This window comes from Carassius gibelio, chromosome B9 (genome assembly GCF_023724105.1).
Source record: "Carassius gibelio isolate Cgi1373 ecotype wild population from Czech Republic chromosome B9, carGib1.2-hapl.c, whole genome shotgun sequence".
Classification (NCBI taxonomy): domain Eukaryota; kingdom Metazoa; phylum Chordata; class Actinopteri; order Cypriniformes; family Cyprinidae; genus Carassius; species Carassius gibelio.
Window position 1 is genome coordinate 31,001,942 of NC_068404.1, and position 19,042 is coordinate 31,020,983.

General features: G+C 37.5%; 2 protein-coding genes and 1 long non-coding RNA gene across 4 annotated transcripts in view; 1 reads left to right on the forward strand and 2 right to left on the reverse strand.

Moving 5' to 3' along the window:
• The window catches only part of LOC127964884 (NACHT, LRR and PYD domains-containing protein 12-like), a 1,383,583-nt gene that overhangs the window by 351,243 nt on the left and 1,013,298 nt on the right, over positions 1 to 19,042 (reverse strand). Inside the window, exon 33 of the mRNA XM_052565314.1 lies at positions 3,115 to 3,288. Within this exon, the coding sequence (XP_052421274.1) occupies positions 3,115 to 3,288 (174 nt within the window). The remainder of the gene's footprint in view (positions 1 to 3,114; positions 3,289 to 19,042) is intronic.
• LOC127964976 (uncharacterized) overlaps positions 9,127 to 19,042 on the forward strand; it is a 385,149-nt gene continuing 375,233 nt past the window's right edge. Inside the window, exon 1 of the long non-coding RNA XR_008155212.1 lies at positions 9,127 to 9,972. This is a non-coding gene — a long non-coding RNA (uncharacterized LOC127964976). The remainder of the gene's footprint in view (positions 9,973 to 19,042) is intronic.
• On the reverse strand, positions 10,092 to 17,627 carry LOC127964899 (protein NLRC3-like). 2 transcript variants are annotated; one of them, XM_052565392.1, is made up of 6 exons: positions 17,437 to 17,627; positions 17,082 to 17,163; positions 16,843 to 16,956; positions 13,702 to 13,815; positions 11,042 to 12,949; positions 10,092 to 10,313 (listed from the first exon to the last, which is right to left on the reverse strand). In XM_052565392.1, the coding sequence occupies exons 2-6, from the start codon at positions 17,129 to 17,131 to the stop codon at positions 10,238 to 10,240; spliced, it is 2,262 nt and encodes a 753-aa protein (XP_052421352.1). In that variant the 5' UTR covers positions 17,132 to 17,163; positions 17,437 to 17,627; the 3' UTR covers positions 10,092 to 10,237. The 2 variants fall into 2 exon arrangements, with proteins under 2 accessions (XP_052421352.1, XP_052421353.1); XM_052565393.1 differs by lacking the exon at positions 10,092 to 10,313 and having other exon boundaries at positions 11,038 to 12,949; positions 17,437 to 17,626.

Below are 19,042 nucleotides of genomic sequence, written 5' to 3' on the forward strand. Positions count from 1 at the left end.
AGAGACACACAACACACAGCTTTCTGGCTACAGAATCGCGCTGATCCTTTTGCTGCAATCCTTTAAATACCTCAGACCAAGACAAACATCCCCCGAGATGGAGACAGAAACTAACAATTGGAATTTGCATTAACTCAGGTCCCAAGCCTGGCTGGTTTTACACCTCAATAGGAACAGGGGGTAATTTACATGGAGGACCCTAAGAAAGGACACTCCCATCATAGTAATCAAGATATCTCTTGACTCTTCGGATCTGTATTATCTTCTAATCTACTTTTGTAAGATTGAGACCATTGTAACAGTTGCACTGAGACATTTCCAATGATACCAGACATTGACATTTTCATGTAATCATTTTGAGCAGACTGAGTAGAAGGAAGAATGGGTGAAGGGATTTATAATGAAACAAATGGCCAGAAGGGGAGGAGGTCTCCTGCTCCTCCAGTCCATGGGGTGTCTCGAAGATGCTCGTGTATGTTTGTATTGTCTGTTTCTCAGGAGATCAAAGTATCTCAGGTTCTTTCATCTCTACACTGTCAAAGTATTTAGTATCTGTACAGAATTTCTTGGGAGATTTACATTTCATTTTATTTTCACAAACATTTATTAGCATTAACAATATTAATATTATTATTAACAATAATTAAAATTACCTACTAGACATGTCCACATATTTGTCATCTTGAAATGCTTTTGAACTGTTTTTTATTATAAAAATGTAAAATAACTGCTCAGTGCTGCAAAACACAACAACTCTGCTAATGCTAACTTAATTCTATATAAACTATATAACAGCATAGGTCTATTAGTTACTAGCCTAAACTGGACGGAGACACGGAGCGCCCTGTAACTCACTGACCTGCCTGCGTTCACCATTCACACGGTGCAGATGGGAGCAGTGGTGCCCCCAGAAAATTATAATAGGGGTGGCCAGATGAGGCCACGGTAAATAAATAAAGGGTTTGCAATATTGACAATATGATATCTCTGTGATTTCTGGGATTTTACTGATATCAATAAGTAGACAATATTTTGCTGAGTGTGTTATTGTGCTGAGATCTTATTTCTAATTGTGCGGACAGCTGACTCCAAAAGGTTTTATTTGTACATTTATGCCATTTTTTTTAAAGTGATCACCATCTTTTAGGTCAAATATTTGCATTTGGGCTGTTAACAAGCAAATGCAATCAGTATCAACAAAATTGATCTTTGCAATGCAGAGAAAACAGAAGCTGCATCTGAAGAGCCATTTAGAGGTTTTTACACACTGTTTAATGCAGCTCTGAGGGACATGGAATACTTTAACCTGCAGTTACAAATGAAAAAATAATGTTTTGATATTTTAAACATAAAACATTGAAAACTGATGTTTAAAATAGTTTTAAAAATGAAAAGGTACCTTAAATGTGAAATTAAAACCGCCAGTAGGTGGCAGCGAGTCACTGTTAATAAGTGAGTCACTGTGATTGAACCGAATCATTTAAACTGTTGATTCATTCAGGAACGAATCACTCTCATGTTGCTCAGAGACACAAAACAGTGCTGTGTTTGTAATGATTTTTGTTTTTAGAAATAGAGCAAAAACAGGGAATATGTTGTCTAAAACATAAGTCTCTTGATATTAACTTCTTGTTTATTGAACTGTTGTATAAAATCAATATCACAACTGTAATTATATGCTGACTTTTGGAGAAAAGCGTCACTCTTCATGCGATAGTAACCATTTGAACTTATATAAATTATACAGATCTATAAATGTTCTGCCCCATATCTTGAACATTTCTATAATTCTAAATTTCCAGTGAAAGAACACATTATAAATGCGTATGCGCACTAGTCTAGACCATCACGTGATGTATGCGAGCACACTGTGTTTTGATTGGACGGGGGAAAAGGGCAGCTACTCTGGTGGAGCAAATATCTGCAATCTTTCTTGGTGGCTTTTTTTTTCACTTAAACTATTGTGAATTTACATTCTGGATTTAAATTAATAGTGCCCACCGCAAACCATCCTAGGGCTGGCCAGAGTTTATACAGTGGTGGTCCGTGGATGGGAGGGAGAACGGCTGACTTCAGTTTATGGGAATAAATTGCGTATTTTCCTCACTATTGTCACAAAACACTCACTATACTGTCTGTCTGGTCTCTCTGCACGTTACTTGCGAGATCATGAGGCACGATTTTTCCCCCTCACTGCTGCACGAGTCTGCGTGAGAATATGGGGGTGTGAGAGCGTGAGAATTGGGTCAATTGTGTGAGTCTCACCCTGAATGTGTGAGAGTTGGCAGCTTTGTATATGGGGCAGTCGTGGTCTGACTTGTAACCCACAGACAGGGATGTACTGGTCATCAGGAGTAAAGTGATCAACAACACAAGTGTCTTGACCCATTCAGATGTGACACAGAACTGTGTTTTACAGTCGTGTGATATGAGAACATTAAAGCTTCTGTAGTGATGCTGGCTGAAAACACACCTCACAATTTAAACTTCATGACGAGGTCAATTGGAAAATGACAAAACATAGACTTGTAAATTCATCACCATAGTAATTTAACTTGCAGTTATTAACACTGTACAATAGAGATGTATTTATTATAAATGTTACTGTTATTAGCATACTTAAATATTAAATATTACCAGAAAATACGTTCTTAAAAGGACAGTTCACCCAAAAATGAAAATTGTCATTTTGTCAAAATCGTGTCATTTCAAACCTGTATGAATTTCTTTCTTCAGTGGAACATAAAAGATGATAATTTCAGAAATTCAAGAAGTTTTTTGTTCCACACAGAAATCAAGGGTAAACAAAAATGGTTTGGTCACGTTCTACAAAATATCTACAGAAGAAACTGAGTCACACAGGTTTGGATTGACATGAGGGTGAGGAAATGATGACAGAATTTATTTATCAATAGATTTCCTGCATTCTAGCTCAAAATCAATGCTTTACTGTCAAGTGCATTTCTATGTGACACAAATACATTATTAAGTTTGATGCATTTACCATGAATTCAGTAATATCTGTTATTATTTACTCCAATTAAAGGCCCTGTCACCCAGTAAAACATTCATGGAGGAACTCGTGGGTCAGATGGACTGGATTTATAATCTTACCACAGTTTCTCCAGTTTACAGTGAGGATCCTCCAGTCCAGCACAGAGACACTTCACTCCTGAATCTCTTATTTTATTCCAAGACAGACTCAGTTCTCTCAGGTGTGAGGGGTTTGATCTCAGAGCTGAAGTCAGAGCAGAACAACCTTCATCTGTGACGTCACAATCTCTCAACCTGTAGAGAACAATGACACTCTTCACTCTCTCAGATCAGATCAGTTTAGCTGTGAATCCATTAGTAAAGAGAAAGAACAAATCAATGTGTGATGCATCACTGGACTGAGATTTAAAATGTCAAAGAACAAAAAAACATGATCATAAATCATTTAAAACCTCATCCAAAGATAAAATAAAAATTCTTTATTACTCTGTCAGGATTTTTAACCAAATACAGGCATGTGATTGGAAACATTACAATTATTAATGATTCTGAAATAACTTGTCACCAGTAATGGGAGTAATGCATTACAGTAACATATCACGTTTTGCTGTAACACAGTAGTGTAAGGCATTACTAATCAATTTTCAGTAATATTTTACTCTGTTCTTGTTCAGTAACGCTTTACAACACACTTTTAGCCCAAAATTGAATTGATCAAAGAAAATAGAAAAGAATAAAACAGCAGGACATGAACGAATCAAAGATGCAGCAAATTAGTTCCATTTCCTGTTTGTGGTCAGTCAATAGCTGCGTGTGGTGTCCACGTTTGGAAATAAAGACTAAACGTCAGCTTCTGATATATTTGTTTAGTGATGTTTTTTCATTCATCTCTCTCTCGCTGGTGTAACTCTGTATTGTGTGACGTAGTCCAGTGAAGGTGTGTTTAGGACGGGGTTTACAGGAGTGTGTGAGGATACGGTCATGACACAGAATGATCTCGTCCTCTGTGCTCGAGGTCCGAGGCTATTAGCTCCGTCCGGCTCGCTGTTAGCCTCGGCTCACACTGGACAGTGGAAAAGAGGCTAATGAGTGAAGATAGCAGAAGACTGTACATTCACGAGATGAATGTGTGCGCATCTTGACATTTTACAATTGTATATGGCATTAGAGTTTACATATAGTCCTGTTGTGTCTAATATGAATAGACCCAAGCAATTCACAGATATTGGCAGATAATCTCTTTACCTCTACCATACTTGTAACAGACTTGGATCGTTTGTGATTCTGACTGTCATCCTGTCTTGTGTTGTCTTGATCCTTCACTTTGTCGATTATAAGCTCTATTGTTAGTAGTCTGGATCGCCCACAGTCATTATGTTACTCCTCAACTGGAGCTAAAATACTCTGCAGTACATTGTGACATTTCAGAACGTTAACTTCTATTTCTGTAGTTATTTTGGTGAAAGTAACTCAAAAGTAATACTGGAGTCATGTAACGCATTACAATTCTGAGACAGTAATATTGTAATGGAAGGAATTACTTTTAAATCACAGTAACAAGTCATCTATAATGTTTTACAGTTTGGAAGTAATTTGCACAACACTGCTTGTAACGCTCAGCCTAAAATAAGCTGACTACACAAATAAACTTTTCAGTTACCTCTTAATAGTGGGGTTTGAAGGAATGAAGGAACTATAAATAACCACCGCAATAAAGAATGAAAGACAACCCAGCGTGTATTATACAAGAAGACAGAAGAGAAAAAAGTACTAGATATAAACAATATATACAATAAATATATGAGGGTGAGTGAGTAATGTCCTTGGAAGTCCAATGGGGCTTCTCGGGTCGACATTAACACACTGACAAAATTATATTCAGAATTAAAAATGTTTTTAAACCACTTTTTAATGTGTGATTGTGTAAAGGTGATCACCAGATACCAACCTTTCGTGAACTTGCTTACACTCGTTCTCATGGAGGGTCTTTCTCTCTCTCTCTGTGTGTGTGTGTGTGTGTGTGTTCGGTTCGGTCTCACCGGTGCAATATTTGGAGTCCGGGAGCAGGTTGAGAACAGCGCTGTCCTGTGACGAAGTCCTCAGTAAAATAATCCAATGGCGTCAGGTTATTTCCACGAGGAAGCAACTCAAAGTCACAGGTAAAAACAGCAGGTAATAAGGATCAGGCGATCGATCGCTAAATCCTAAAGTGAGCACATTGACGTCACAGGGATTCCCGCATCACGAGCGAACTCTCGCGAGAAGAAACAGAGTCCACAGTTCTCAACGGGGCAATACAAACACAGAAACGTTAACCCTTAAGGCGCCAGGGTTTTTTGGAAAAAAAATGTTGTATTTTGGCATCAAGATTTCAAAAGCTTGTGACTTGAAAGGGCTTAAAGATAGAGATCTACCGTCAATTAGAAAAATGTTTGGCATGATCGAAAGTTTACTTGGGGTGTAAATATACTAATCTAGGGGGAATTTGGGGAAGTCGTGGCCTAATGGTTAGAGCGTCGGACTCCCAATCGAAGGGTTGTGAGTTCAAGTCTCGAGCCGGACGGAATTGTAGGTGGGGGTAGTGCATGAACAGTTCTCCCTCCACCTTCAATACCACGACTTAGGTGTCCTTGAGCAAGGCACTGAACCCCCAACTGCTCCCCGGGCGCCGCAGCATAAATGGCTGCCCACTGCTCCGGGTGTGTGCTCACAGTGTGTGTGTGTGTGTTCACTGCTCTGTGTGTGTGCATTTCGGATGGGTTAAATGCAGAGCACAAATTCTGAGTATGGGTTACCATACTTGGCTGAATGTCACTTTCACTTTCATTAGTTTGCATATTATGACGTCACCATGGGTGGCTATCTCAAATTTCATAATATTCAGGAAATATTAGATATTGAATTGATGTTTGAACATATTCGCATGTTTTTGTGTGTGTATATGTCTTTTTTTTCCTCATTCCAAATGATCAGAACAGAGGAAGCCAACAATAAAACAGGAGAAAGTACTAAATTATTACTATATCACTACACTATATAGTAGTAAAACACATGTGAACAGTAGCTTACTTTTTGATCAGTTCATCAGTAATATTCAGGAAATAATAGATATTGAATGGATGTTTGAACTTATTTGCAAGTTTTTTTTTTTTTTTTTTTTGTATTTGATTGCTGTTGTTGTTGTTTTTTGTCTTTTTATTCTCATTCCAAATGATCAGGGGAAAAAATCGAGAAAAGTAGATTATTACTATATTACTGTGCCACAGTAAAATACATGAGCCTATTTTTTGATCAGTTGAGCATCTATCTGCCCAATCAGGCATCTATGTGACACAGTTGGTAGTTGTTGAGAGCAGGGTTCCTCTCATTCATTGCATGACACAGCGCACCTTCTCCACACAGACTGCACCTGTACTGTCTGCCGGCCGAGTATTAGAGCGTGCGCGATCAGCAACAGCTCTCCTATGGACACTATGACCACGTTCACCTCTGCCACCCGCTTCCGCGTTGAGCAAAGGCTCGAAACGATCGCTTGTTTGTGCTTCGTGAACACTCTCGCTTTGCACGGTGGCACCATTGCGCTGCAGAGATGTACCGCGAGACGTGCGATCATTAGACGGCCGATCGTCATTTCCAAAAGGCAAATATTCCCCTTCAGAGTCAGAATCGGTGAACAACATTTGCAACACATCCTCTTTGTATTAGCCATCTGGCGATTTTCTCTCATAAATCTCACGATTAATAAATTCCTTCACACAGTTTTTGTCGCTTTCATGAATGATGAATACAATTATTAATTTCTCTCTTTTTTTAAATCTTATACAAATGTTTGAGTCGTATCATAGTTTCCACAAAAATATCAAGCAGCAAAACTGTTTTTAACATTGATAATAATCTGAAATGTTTCTTGAGCAGTAAATCAGAATGATTTCTGAAGGATTGTATGACACTAAACTTCTTTGTAAACAACAACAGATTTATAAATGTTTCTAATGACGAATGTTGTGTTCCCAAATACAAATTAAAGCGTCTCAAACCAAGCGCAGCACTAACAGTGAATCAGAACCAGAAACAGTACAGTAACAGCAGACATGGAGCGTCACACTACAGTCTTTATAAACTCATCCCTGCAAATAGTCTCTTATGTTAAATCACACTATTCATTACACAGCTGAGCTTTATATTGATCTGTATTTATATGTACAGAGTAGTGGTGTGTGTGTGTGTGTGTGTGTGTGTGTGTGTGTTTCTCCATCACTCAAGGATATCAGAACCTGAGATCTCCTTCACTGTGAGATATTATTCATACTTGCAGATAGTACTCACACCTCAATGTACTGCAGTGCTTTACTAAACAGTAGGTAATAACATATTCTTTCTCTGATTCTGTTGACTATAATGCAGATTTGTCCTCAGGTCGGTCTCCTCAAAAGCCCACTGTTCTTACTCTCTCACTTATCTGACTGCTTTATTTAGTAATTTTGTCTGCTAACAGTCAAGCCTTTGCTAACAAGACGAGCTATTAGCACTTAGTGTAACAGAATCCATGTAAAGGTGTTGCTAATGCAGAAACAGCTTTAACATGAACACAGAAGTCCACACATGAACAAGAAACTAAGACACACAATGTTTTACTTTCTGTATCTCTGTCTCTTGATACAACTATTGTGTTTTCTGGCTTTCTGGGTGATTTGTTTTTCACTTCACAAATATTTTACAGTGTGTCATATATAATCTTACCACAGTTTCTCCAGTTTACAGCGAGGATCCTCCAGTCCAGCACAGAGACGCTTCACTCCCAAATCTCTTATTTTATTCCCAGACAGACTCAGTTCTCTCAGGTGTGAGGGGTTTGATCTCAGAGCTGAAGTCAAAGCAGAACAACCTTCATCTGTGACGCCACAATCTCTCAACCTGTAGAGAACAATGACACACTCTTCACTCTCTCAGATCAGATCAGTTTAGCTGTGAATCCATTAGTAAAGAGAAAGAACAAATCAATGTGTGATGAATCACTGGAGTGAGATTTAAAATGTCAAAAAGAAATCAAAATATTATAAATAATTTAAAGCCTCATTCAAAAAGAAAAAAAACTCCTTTACACTCTCAGGATTTTTAATGTCTTATGTAGAAGTTCATGCAAATCTATTTAATTACACTATTCATTACACAGCTGAGCTTTAGTGTTATTTTTCAATCTGTATTAATATGTATGGAGTAGTGGAGAGTGTGTGTGTGTGTGTGTGTGTGTGTGTGTGTGTGTGTGTGTGTGAGAGAGAGAGAGAGAGAGAGAGTGAGAGTGTGTGTGTGTTTGTGTGTGTGTGTGAGAGAGAGAGAGAGAGAGAGAGAGAGTGAGAGTGTGTGTGTGTTTGTGTGTGTGTGAGAGAGAGAGAGAGAGAGAGAGAGTGAGAGTGTGTGTGTGTGTGAGAGAGAGAGAGTGAGAGTGTGTGTGTGTGTTTCTCCATCAATCAAGATATAAAATCCTGAGATCTCCTACACTGCGAGATATTAGGTAGTAACATATTCTTCACATTCGCATTCAGTATTATAAATACAAGTAGTTTGTGTCTGTGCTGTCCGTGTACGTGTCTGGATTGCTCACACAGAAAGTATAACACAGTCTTTACACTCCAACAGTCTTTTGGAAACAGGGTTTTTAACCACACAAACAGCTCTTCAGCTCGACTGAACGAAGTGTTCATAGAATGCAGTTCTTACAGGAGAGTGAATAAATGAATCTGCTCCTGCGCTGATTGTAAAGAAGAACGTGATTGGCTACAGCGAGAACATGCTACGATTGGTCAGTGAAGTGTGGCTGTTATCTGATTGGCTTGAGCAGACGGTGGGTGGAGTCACAGATACACAGAAAGACTTTCACTAATGAATGACAGGAAAAGTTGTTTGTAGAATAAAAAGATATTTGTGAATATGGTTTTTATTTTCAAATATCATTATATTTATTTGCCAATATTTTTATATCATTTTTAATATATATTTTTGTTAATCTCAACATTCATTTGTGGATCATAATCTTTTAATTTGTAATTATGCAACAATTCTATCTCCATGCACCTAGCTCTAATATCAGTTATTAAAATGATCAATATTCCTCCATTGCTAATAATTATTTGTCATTGTACTATAAAATAATTTCATCTCTCAGAAGCTGTTTGTCACTGCAGAAGAGTATTTGATGAATCAAGCTGCTAAAGGAGTGTTTTCTGCTTCCTCCTGATCACTTCTGAAGCAGAACAGCAGCGGAGAGCAATGAGGAGACGAGGAGAGAGATCACATGACATCAGCCAATCAAAACAGAGCGCATTTATCATAAACCCAGCGTTTCTGACACTAATATTCATCTTTTCAACATCAGTCACTGTTTGAGCAAAAACACCTCGACATTCAGAAATCAAGATACATTTACTGAAGAAGAAGAATCACTTCAGATAGAAAGACCTGTTTTCTGAAGAAAGAAGTAAACATTCTGCTAATGGCAAGAAAAATAATCGTTTTCCCTTTGAATTATTAATATTATTTTTCTCTCCTCATTGGCAGCTTTTTTTATCTTATTTTGAGCAAAACCAAAGTTTTTTCCGAAAACAAGATTTAAAATCTGAAATAATTTGGCTTCTCAAGTAAATTGATCTTGATTCAGGAATGTTTAGATATTCTTTCTAGAAATCAAGACAAAAATCCTAAGAAAATCATTGATTGCAGTGAAGTAAACTGAGCACTTCTGAAGTTCTGTGTTTGTTATTCAGAACAAATTCAAGCAGCAGTAAATCTCAAGACTGTGTGTGTGTGCTTATGTTTTACTGTACGCTACACAGCACTGCATCAGATTTAGACCGTATTTCACTGTATTCATGACATAAAATCAAGAAAAGCTGGTTTACTTCACATCGGAGCATTAAAAGTGTCACCTGTTCAGTTCATGGATTTATATTCTGAATGAATCACGGTGAAACATCAATCAAGGTGTTCCAGAACTGCAGAATTCACACAAATCTCTGCATTAATTCAAGAAATCAACAGATAAATGAGTAAATGAGAAGAAGGAGCAGGTTTGTTGTGGATCTGAAGCTGTGTCTCTGACATTGTTGAGCAGCGCTCGAGCACTAAACTACTGATGAACTTTTCCTGAAACACACAGAAGAATCTTCTCCAGCAGCGTGTTCACGAGAGAGAAGCTCTTCATTCCTCTCCTTCACAATCATAAAGATCATCAGTGGTGTCCTGCACATCATTGTTTTGAGCTGACTGTGAGATCTGATGCTCTAGAGCTGGATTTGTGTTTATTATAGTCTTCAGATCCTGATCTGATATATAGACCGTCTTTTATTTCTGTGTTTGGACACTAATGTTGTGAATCAGAGCTTGTTCTGTAGTCCTTCACAGAAACGTGTCACATCTGAGTTTGTAAAAGTCATTTTCACTAAAGGCTGACATGTAACTGGATATTTAACACAGATCTCATTAAATGACAAACTCTCAGCTTGTTTTGTGTGAATAATTCATGAATGTGTGTGACCTGCTGAAATGTAAGTTTTAATCTTTTATTTGTGACATTAATGTGCTCACAATGCTGACAGAGTAAATATGTGTTAGAAAACTAGACCTATATCACTCATAATACTAACATTCACAGGAATACACCTTTTCTATGGTTTGATTTATTTTATGGCATAATGCAGATCTCTTTAAATGTGTAATAATGTAAAATAGTGTCTAGTGTTGTCCAGTAAAGAGTAAGACACTTCAAGCACAAGTGAAATGTCTGAAGGTCAGCTTTACTGATTAATGTGTGGAGCGTCTCTTTGCTGCAGCTGCTGCTGATTTAATGAACCAGTTTCTCATGTGACGGGGTTGTTTTTACCCGCGCCACTAACACACGCTTTACTCTAATATCTACTGGATTAAAAACACCTGTCCTGACTCCTTTAAGATTCTGTTATTCAGGAGAAAATCTCTCATTCAGGAACATTTATTGTAAAGGAGTCAGATTGATTATTAAATATGATAGTTTAGTTGATGATGAAACACTCACAGAGCTTTTCTGCAGTTGATCACAGCTGGTATCAGTCTTCTTCTCCCCTCATCTGATGTCTTGTATTTCATGGGGTTCAGTTCATCCAGTGGCTCCTCTGACATCTGAATCATGTAGGAGATTGTTGAGCAGTGAGCAGGAGAGAGTTTCTCTGAGTGTTTGGCTGATTTCACAAACTCCTGAATCTCTCTGAACAGAGTCTGATCTTTCACTTCCAGCAGACAGAGGAACAGATTGATGGACTGATCAGCTGAGAGAGGATGGTGTTCAGGATCATCTTTGATCCTCTCTTTAATGTCCTGTGTGGTTCTGCTGATGGTCTCTGAGCTGTTCTCTGTGTGTGTCAGTAGATCCTGTAAGAGTCTCTGATTGGACTCCAGTGAGACGCCCAGCAGGAACCGCAGGAACAGATCCAGACGTCCATTCTTACTCTTGAGAGCTTTATCTACTGCTGATCTTAGTAGATCATACAGAGAGACTTCATCAGATCTGTATAATCTGAATGCATACAGTGTTTTCTTGTTCTTTGTTAAATAGCAGTAAAACAGATAGAAAGCAGCGAGAAACTCCTGAACGCTCAGATGAATGAAGCTGTAGACTTTCCTCTGATGAATCACAGATTCCTGCTTAAAGATCTCAGTGCAAATCCCAGAATACACCGAGGCGTCAGTGACGTCTATGCTGCTCTCAATCAGGTCCTCCTCATAGAACATCACATTGCCCTTCATCAGCTGTTTGAAAGCCACTTCAGCAAGTTTCACAATCACTTCTCTGTTGGACTGCAGGAGTTTCTCTGGATCTCTCTCTTCATACTTCTGCTTCCTCATGTTGATCTGAATCAGCAGGAAGTGGATGTACATTTCAGTCAGAGTTTGAGGGATTTCTGCTCTCAGATCTTCTTCCAGGAGCTTCTGAAGCACAGTGGATGAGATCCAGCAGAAGACGGGTATGTGGCACATGATGTGGAGGCTTCTTGCTCTTCTGATGTGTGAGATGATTCTGCTGGCTTGATGCTCATCACTGATTCTCTTCCTGAAATATTCCTCCTTCTGAGGCTCAGTGAATCCCTGAATCTCTGTCAGACGGTGGATGTATTTGGAGGGGATCTGATTGGCTGCTGCTGGTCTGGAGGTGATCCAGATGAGAGCAGAGGGAAGCAGCTCTCCTTTCATCAGCTTTGACATCAACACAGCCACTGATGAAGTCTCAGTCACATCACAAACTTTCTGAGCGTCTGAAAACATCAGTGTGATTCTGCTTTCATCCAGACCATCAAAGATGAACACAACTTTACACTCCTCATAAATCTGTGAGTCCAGATCTTGAAGTTCAGGATGAAAGTCCAGCAGAAGTCTGTGAAGACTGTACTGATGATCTCGGATCAAGTTCAGCTCTCGAAATGGAAGCACAAACATGAAATCTACATCCTGATTGGCTTTTCCCTCGGCCCAGTCCAGAATGAACTTCTGCACAGAGACGGTTTTTCCGATTCCAGCGATGCCTTTAGTAAGAACAGTCTTGATCTGCTCTTTCTCCTCAGATCCTGCTTCAGCGGAGGCTTTAAAGATGTCATTGCAGTAGATTGGAGCGTCTTGTGAGTGTTGTGTTCTGGCTGTTTTCTCCATCTGTAAAACCTCATGTTCTTCATTCACTCCTTCTCTCTCTCCCTCTATGATGTAGAGCTGTGTGTAGATGCTGTTCAGGAGGCTTTCATTCTCCTGGAGTTTCAGTCCCTCACATAATCTCTCATACTTGTTCTTCATGCTGGTTTTGTGCTGCTCTTTGACTCTCTGTAGTTCATCATTCACTGCTTGATCATGTTTATTCAGAGACGCTGTAACGCTCGTGTTGTTCAGACAGAAGACAGAGGAGACACCTCCAGAGACGCTTCGCTCTCCATCTGCTCTGCTGAAATATCACAAGAACAAATGATTAAACATGTCTCAAAATAAAGGACGTGTAAATTAACATCTAAACCGATAGAGATTTCAGTCTTGTATTTTCAGGATAATTTTACTCTGATCTGCAGCAAACACTAGATGTGTGTGAACAGTGAAGTGTGTTCAGGAGCACAAGAGCCAATAAAACAAGCTCCTGCAGCTCCTCACAGAGTCTTCAACACCTTACACTGCAGAACTAACATCTTCATTATTATTCTTTACTCTCTTAAATGTGGAGAATCACCATACAGTGATCATTAAACTTCAGAAGTCTGTTGTGATGAAGTAAATCTGAGCGCTGCACATTCAGAGTAAAACCGTGGCACTGTTGCTCTTCTACAGACTTGTGTTTCACAGCAGTTCACAATCAGTGACTAGAGCACATTTATTCCAGATGATTGCTTGTGATTGACAGCTGATGAATTATAACAGTCTGTTCTTTATGCTGTGGATATTGTAACATGTTAGATGGCTGTAAGATGCATATATTATCTCCCTCATCTTTCTGAAGGAGCAGCCAGCAATAGACAAGCAGACATTTCAAAATATGAGTCTGCTTATATTTTCATGACATTTCATACATATTTCACATTTTCATTTCGCTCCTGATGTTTGTTAATGTAGGAGCTCGTGTGCTCATTGTGTCGAGTGTGTGTGTGTATCGAGTGTGTTTCTGACTCCCATAAAGCAGTTCAATCATCACCACACGATTATCCTCACCTGGGGTCAGAGGTCACTGCTTCATCACTGAGGTCAGGAGGATAACCCATGGATGCGTCACTCTTCAGAGACACACAGCTGTGATCAGGAGATGAAGATCTCTGACTGCAGATCCTGAGAAAACACACAGAAATATCACACTCTTTTGCTGTAAACAGTGATGATGACAGAAAGTGAGAATCTGCAGCATCAGTCAGATGTGACGCCAAAACACATTTACATCATGATCATCTGATCCGGACGCCTTCTCCACATGTGTGAATGGTTTCCAGCAGAAGACAGTTTGTCTTCCACTAATAAACAAACTCTTAGCAATGCTGTGAGGTTTTCTGACCCACACTCTCAGTCATACAGGGGTCAAGCATCCTAACAAATAGTTCAGACTACATTTATCTTGAGGAAAAACCCAGTGTCTGTACGAAAGAAAAGCTCTACAAGACTATTATAAAGCAGCCAAACAACTATAAACTGATTCTGAGCTGCACTTCTGGGTAAGTGTGTTATTAACTGTTCTTCATGATAAAACACTAGAACTACTGCTACTACTGTCTAGTCTATGAACATGTTTAAGGTTTAAATATCACTATATGTTATAACTGTAGGGCTAATACACTATTTCCTCAAATAATTTGGTTTTCCAGCCTTTTCGTGTATCTGAACTCTTTCCAGCAGTGACTGCATGATTTTGAGTTTCATCTTTTCACACTGAAGACAACTGAAGGACTCAAACACAACTATTACAGAAGGTTCAAATGCTCTCTTCTGGGAAACAAGTAACTTTTTTCTGTAGCATCTGAAGGGCAGTACTAAATTAAATATATACAAAATAGGAAAATGTACACATGTCCACTCTGAGGGACTCAAACACAACTATTACAGAAGGTTCAAACTCTCACTGATGCTCCAGAAGATAAAACCATGCATTAAGCCATGGGTTAGTGGTTAGAGAGTTTGACTCCTAACCCTAGGGTTGTGGGTTCAAATCTCAATCATATTTGGCTGAATGTAACATCACTTAAGAGCCAGGTGAGAAAACCTTGAACAGAAGGGAGATGTGTATATTTTTCTTATTTTGCCTAAATAAATGAATAAATATATATATATATATATATATATATATATATATATATATATATATATATATATATATATATATATATATATATATTAAATGACATACTACCATAACTAAATTAACAATGACATACTACCATCAAGAAAATTAATGTGATTTTCCTCACTTCTTTGTCCTCCTCCTCCCCCTCCTGCTTCATCTCTAATAGCTTCCGACTTTGCAATGTTTTTCATTAATAAAATTAAACACATTAGTGCACAATTTTCCACAGCACAATCAGTCAAGCTCATATCACCAAAAAGATAAAACAATACATTAAAAGCCAGGCGTGAACACTTCTTGAATTTAAAAAGTGTAAAGTTCAGGGTAAATCTAACTTATGTTGTCTTCTGGGAAACAAGTAACTATCTTCTGTAGCCTCTGAAGGTCAGTACTAAATGGAAAAAAAAAAATAATAATTTTAGAGATGGGTTGTCTTCAGTGTGAAAAGGCTCTCCTCCACTCATCATCATAGACAGCTCTGTAACAACAGTGGAGTCATTCAGGTTCCTGGACACCACTATCTCTCAGCTCCTGAAGTGAGACACTCACATCGACTCCATCGTGATAAAGACCCAGCAGAGACTGTACTTCCTTCATCAAACACCATCTCCAGCTTAAACAACTAACACATCAATCATTACCTGTGTTCTGTAATTCATTCTCCATCTCTAATCACTGCCTCTTTCTCAAGAACTCGATAGATACATATGCATATCTCTTTATGTATACAACTGTATATAGAGTAGATAATGCACAAATCTGTACATAAATCATCTGTTCCAGATTCATACACATTATTATTATTATTTTTATTTATTGTTAAGTTGTCCTATTTAAATGTTTTCTGCTCTCATCCCATATATGTATATATGTTGGTAAGTCTGTATGTATGTATGCATGTACCAAGAGCATCTTAAAAACCACAACAAATTCCTTGTGTGTCTGCGCACACTTGATAAAGCAGATTCTGATTCTGATTTTCTCTTGTGGACTATATGTACATCTTTTATATGAAATATCTTATTCAGATCAATGCGAATTTTGTATGTCCCTCTTTTTTTAGTAAAATAATTCACATTTTTCAGATTTTGAAAGGGGGATGTAAACTTTTGATCTTAACTGTAACTTTGATAGAAATGTATGAAATGGATTACAATCAACCAAAAATTCAGACGACTGTTAGTATAATAACCCTGCTGAGTCACCTTTAAGTCACCTTTATTTATAAAGCACTTTAAACAAAATTCATTGCGTCAAAGCAACTGAACAACATTCATTAGGAAAACAGTGTGTCAATAATGCAGAATGATAGTTGAACGCAGTTCATCATTGAATTCAGTGATGTCATCTCTGTTCAAAGAGAATAACAAAAACAAAAAAAAACAATAGAACCATCAGAAAAAAAGTAGTGTGTCATGTGCTTGGGACATGTTCCATTAGGATTTACTGGTTTTAACAAGTCACCAATAGAAGGTTAACAATTACCAGTAGAGACCATGATGTGATGGTGTCTATAGTTTTTTCAGCAGGGAATATCTACACAACTATCAATACTTTGTTGACCAATTACCAAGCAATGCATAACTTTGTTCAGTCTGTGGTGTAAAAAGATCACATTAGCAATTAAAGAAAAAAACACTTTAAAACATGGTCAGGTCAAAATTGTCCCATTTTTCGTCCCAATTTTTCGTCCCAATTTTTCGTCCCAATTTTTTATTAATTTTACTGGTAGTCCACTGTATGAAGAATTTAATGTTAAATATGTCACAGTTTACTTTATTTTGCTATCCTCACTTACACAAATAAAGTATAGTGTTCTGCACCCACTAGTAAAGAAATATCAAATATAATATCTGGTGTCTTAATAATTTTTGGTTTGACTGTTTGTTAAATATCAGATAAAGATAGAAAATAAATCTTTTAACAATGTACAAGAATAATTTCTCATATGTTTTAGAAAATATAGACACTGTTTTGATCATATAAAATGGCGTACTATAAATAATATTTATATAAAACTGTACCTGAGAACAGTCTTTGTATCTCGACTCATTACTGGATGATCCATAGACGTATCACTCCTCACAGACACACAGCTGGACTCTGCTTCTGATCTCTTCTGATCAACTGAACTATAACTAAACAGATTTAATTCTTTATGATGATAATCATTTTAAAGACTAATCTTAACTTTAAAGCCAGACTCAAAAACACCCATCTCTCATCATTGAAGGTGATTTAATACAGTGTTTCTTCAAAGTACCTGAATCCTGGAGAAAACTCTTGATCTGTGGATGTTTGTGTGTTACCCATGATGAAACAGAATCTGATCTCCAGCACTGACTCTGAATAGAAATGACAAACAAACTCAATAATTCAGCTGAACGGATCCTGAGAGAAACGGATCATGAGATACACATGTTCAGACACACAATGTTAGTCGTGTGTTAACAAATGATCAAATAAACCACACACAACACCAAACACCATCAAACCACCTTCATCTGCTGGAAAAAGAAAATATTAAATGTAAAAAATAAACATAGAGGACATATAAAATAATCGTCGTTTAAATGAAATCTGAAAGCGGAAGTCACTGTAAAGCACTCAGCACTCACCTTATTTACACAGATTCACAAAATCCACCGTCTTTCTATGAAGCAGCTACACGACAATCATACTTTAGTTCCTCTGAAACACTTTGATATTCCGTACAGAATCGATGCTGGTTGTTTAAATGGAAAAACATCAACTCTGAACATTTGCTTTCACTTTTGATTTGTGACGCGAAAAACTGACGTCACTTCCTGAGCGCGATCTCTCATCCTGTTCACGTTTGATCCAGTTTTACAGGCTTTCACGTCTAACATACTAATAGAAAACATCAGATCAAACTTCAAGTTTTATATATATATATATATATATATATATATACAGCTTTGCCTGTAGTGTGTAAGCGAGCGTCATTAGTCATCAGTGGGAAAACGTTACATGCCCGTTTTAGCATACAAAATAAAATAAAATAAAATAAAAGCTTTTATACAAAAAGGAGCAGAGTTTATTAAATAATCCTAGTTGCTTGTTTCAGTGCTCAGACGTCATCTGACCAGTGAAAATAAACTGTTCCTTCAATAAAGTCTTCTGAATACAAGGCAGAACACACAGGACAAGATACCTCACAAACAAATGCAGGATTAGGTGTCACAATTAAGTAATTATCTAAAATAGGCGCAATTATAGTAGTAGTAGTAATAATAATAATAATAATAATATATATATATATATATATATATATATATATATATATATATATATTATATTATATATATATATATATATATATATATATATATATATATATATATATATATATATATATATATATATATATATATATATATATATATATATATATATAAATAACCAAAGGGGAGGTATATCTTTTTGAGAAGTTAAACTGGGATATGCATGATGAAATTGAACATCCTACGTCTTTCTCTGACCACATGCCTGTACGTTTTACTGTTCCTCTCATTGGACGCACACTTAAAATCCATCACTGGCACGTTTAACTCGTTGTCTTACCCAACGCTCTAGTGAAGATTTTTCCACAGCCTATCACGATGTACGTAACTGCCTGGAATCTGTCTCTACCCTGCATAACCTGGATGCTCATGCACATCTTAATCTTTTTAATTCCACCTGCGCAGATATCATGAATTCTATTGCACCTTTGAGGTACAAAAATCACAAGCCTGCACCAGTGCCCTGGCACACTGACACTACACGTACCCTTAGACGGGTATGTAGACAGGCGGAGCGCTAATGGAAAAAGGACCGTCTGCAGGTTTCGTATGAAATCATGCAAAATGCCTATAAGGTGTTTCAGAAAGCTGCAAAGTCTGCAAAATGCAAACATTTTTCTGAACTTATTTCTAATAATTGCCATAAACCTTGAGTTCTCTTTGCTACTATTAACTCTGTTTTAAATCCACCTGTGCATCCCACCTTAGAGCCCTCTACTGCTCTCTGTGACAGTTTTGCAATGTATTTGTTGATAAGATCACAATTTTAAGATCTCAATTGTCTAACTCAGTGTATACACATGATGTTCCATTATGTTCCTCCATCTGGTCTGAGTGTGAGTCGACTGATCTGGACACATGTAATGAAATTGTTGGTCATTTAAAACCCACTATCTGTCCACAGGATGTTATTCCACCT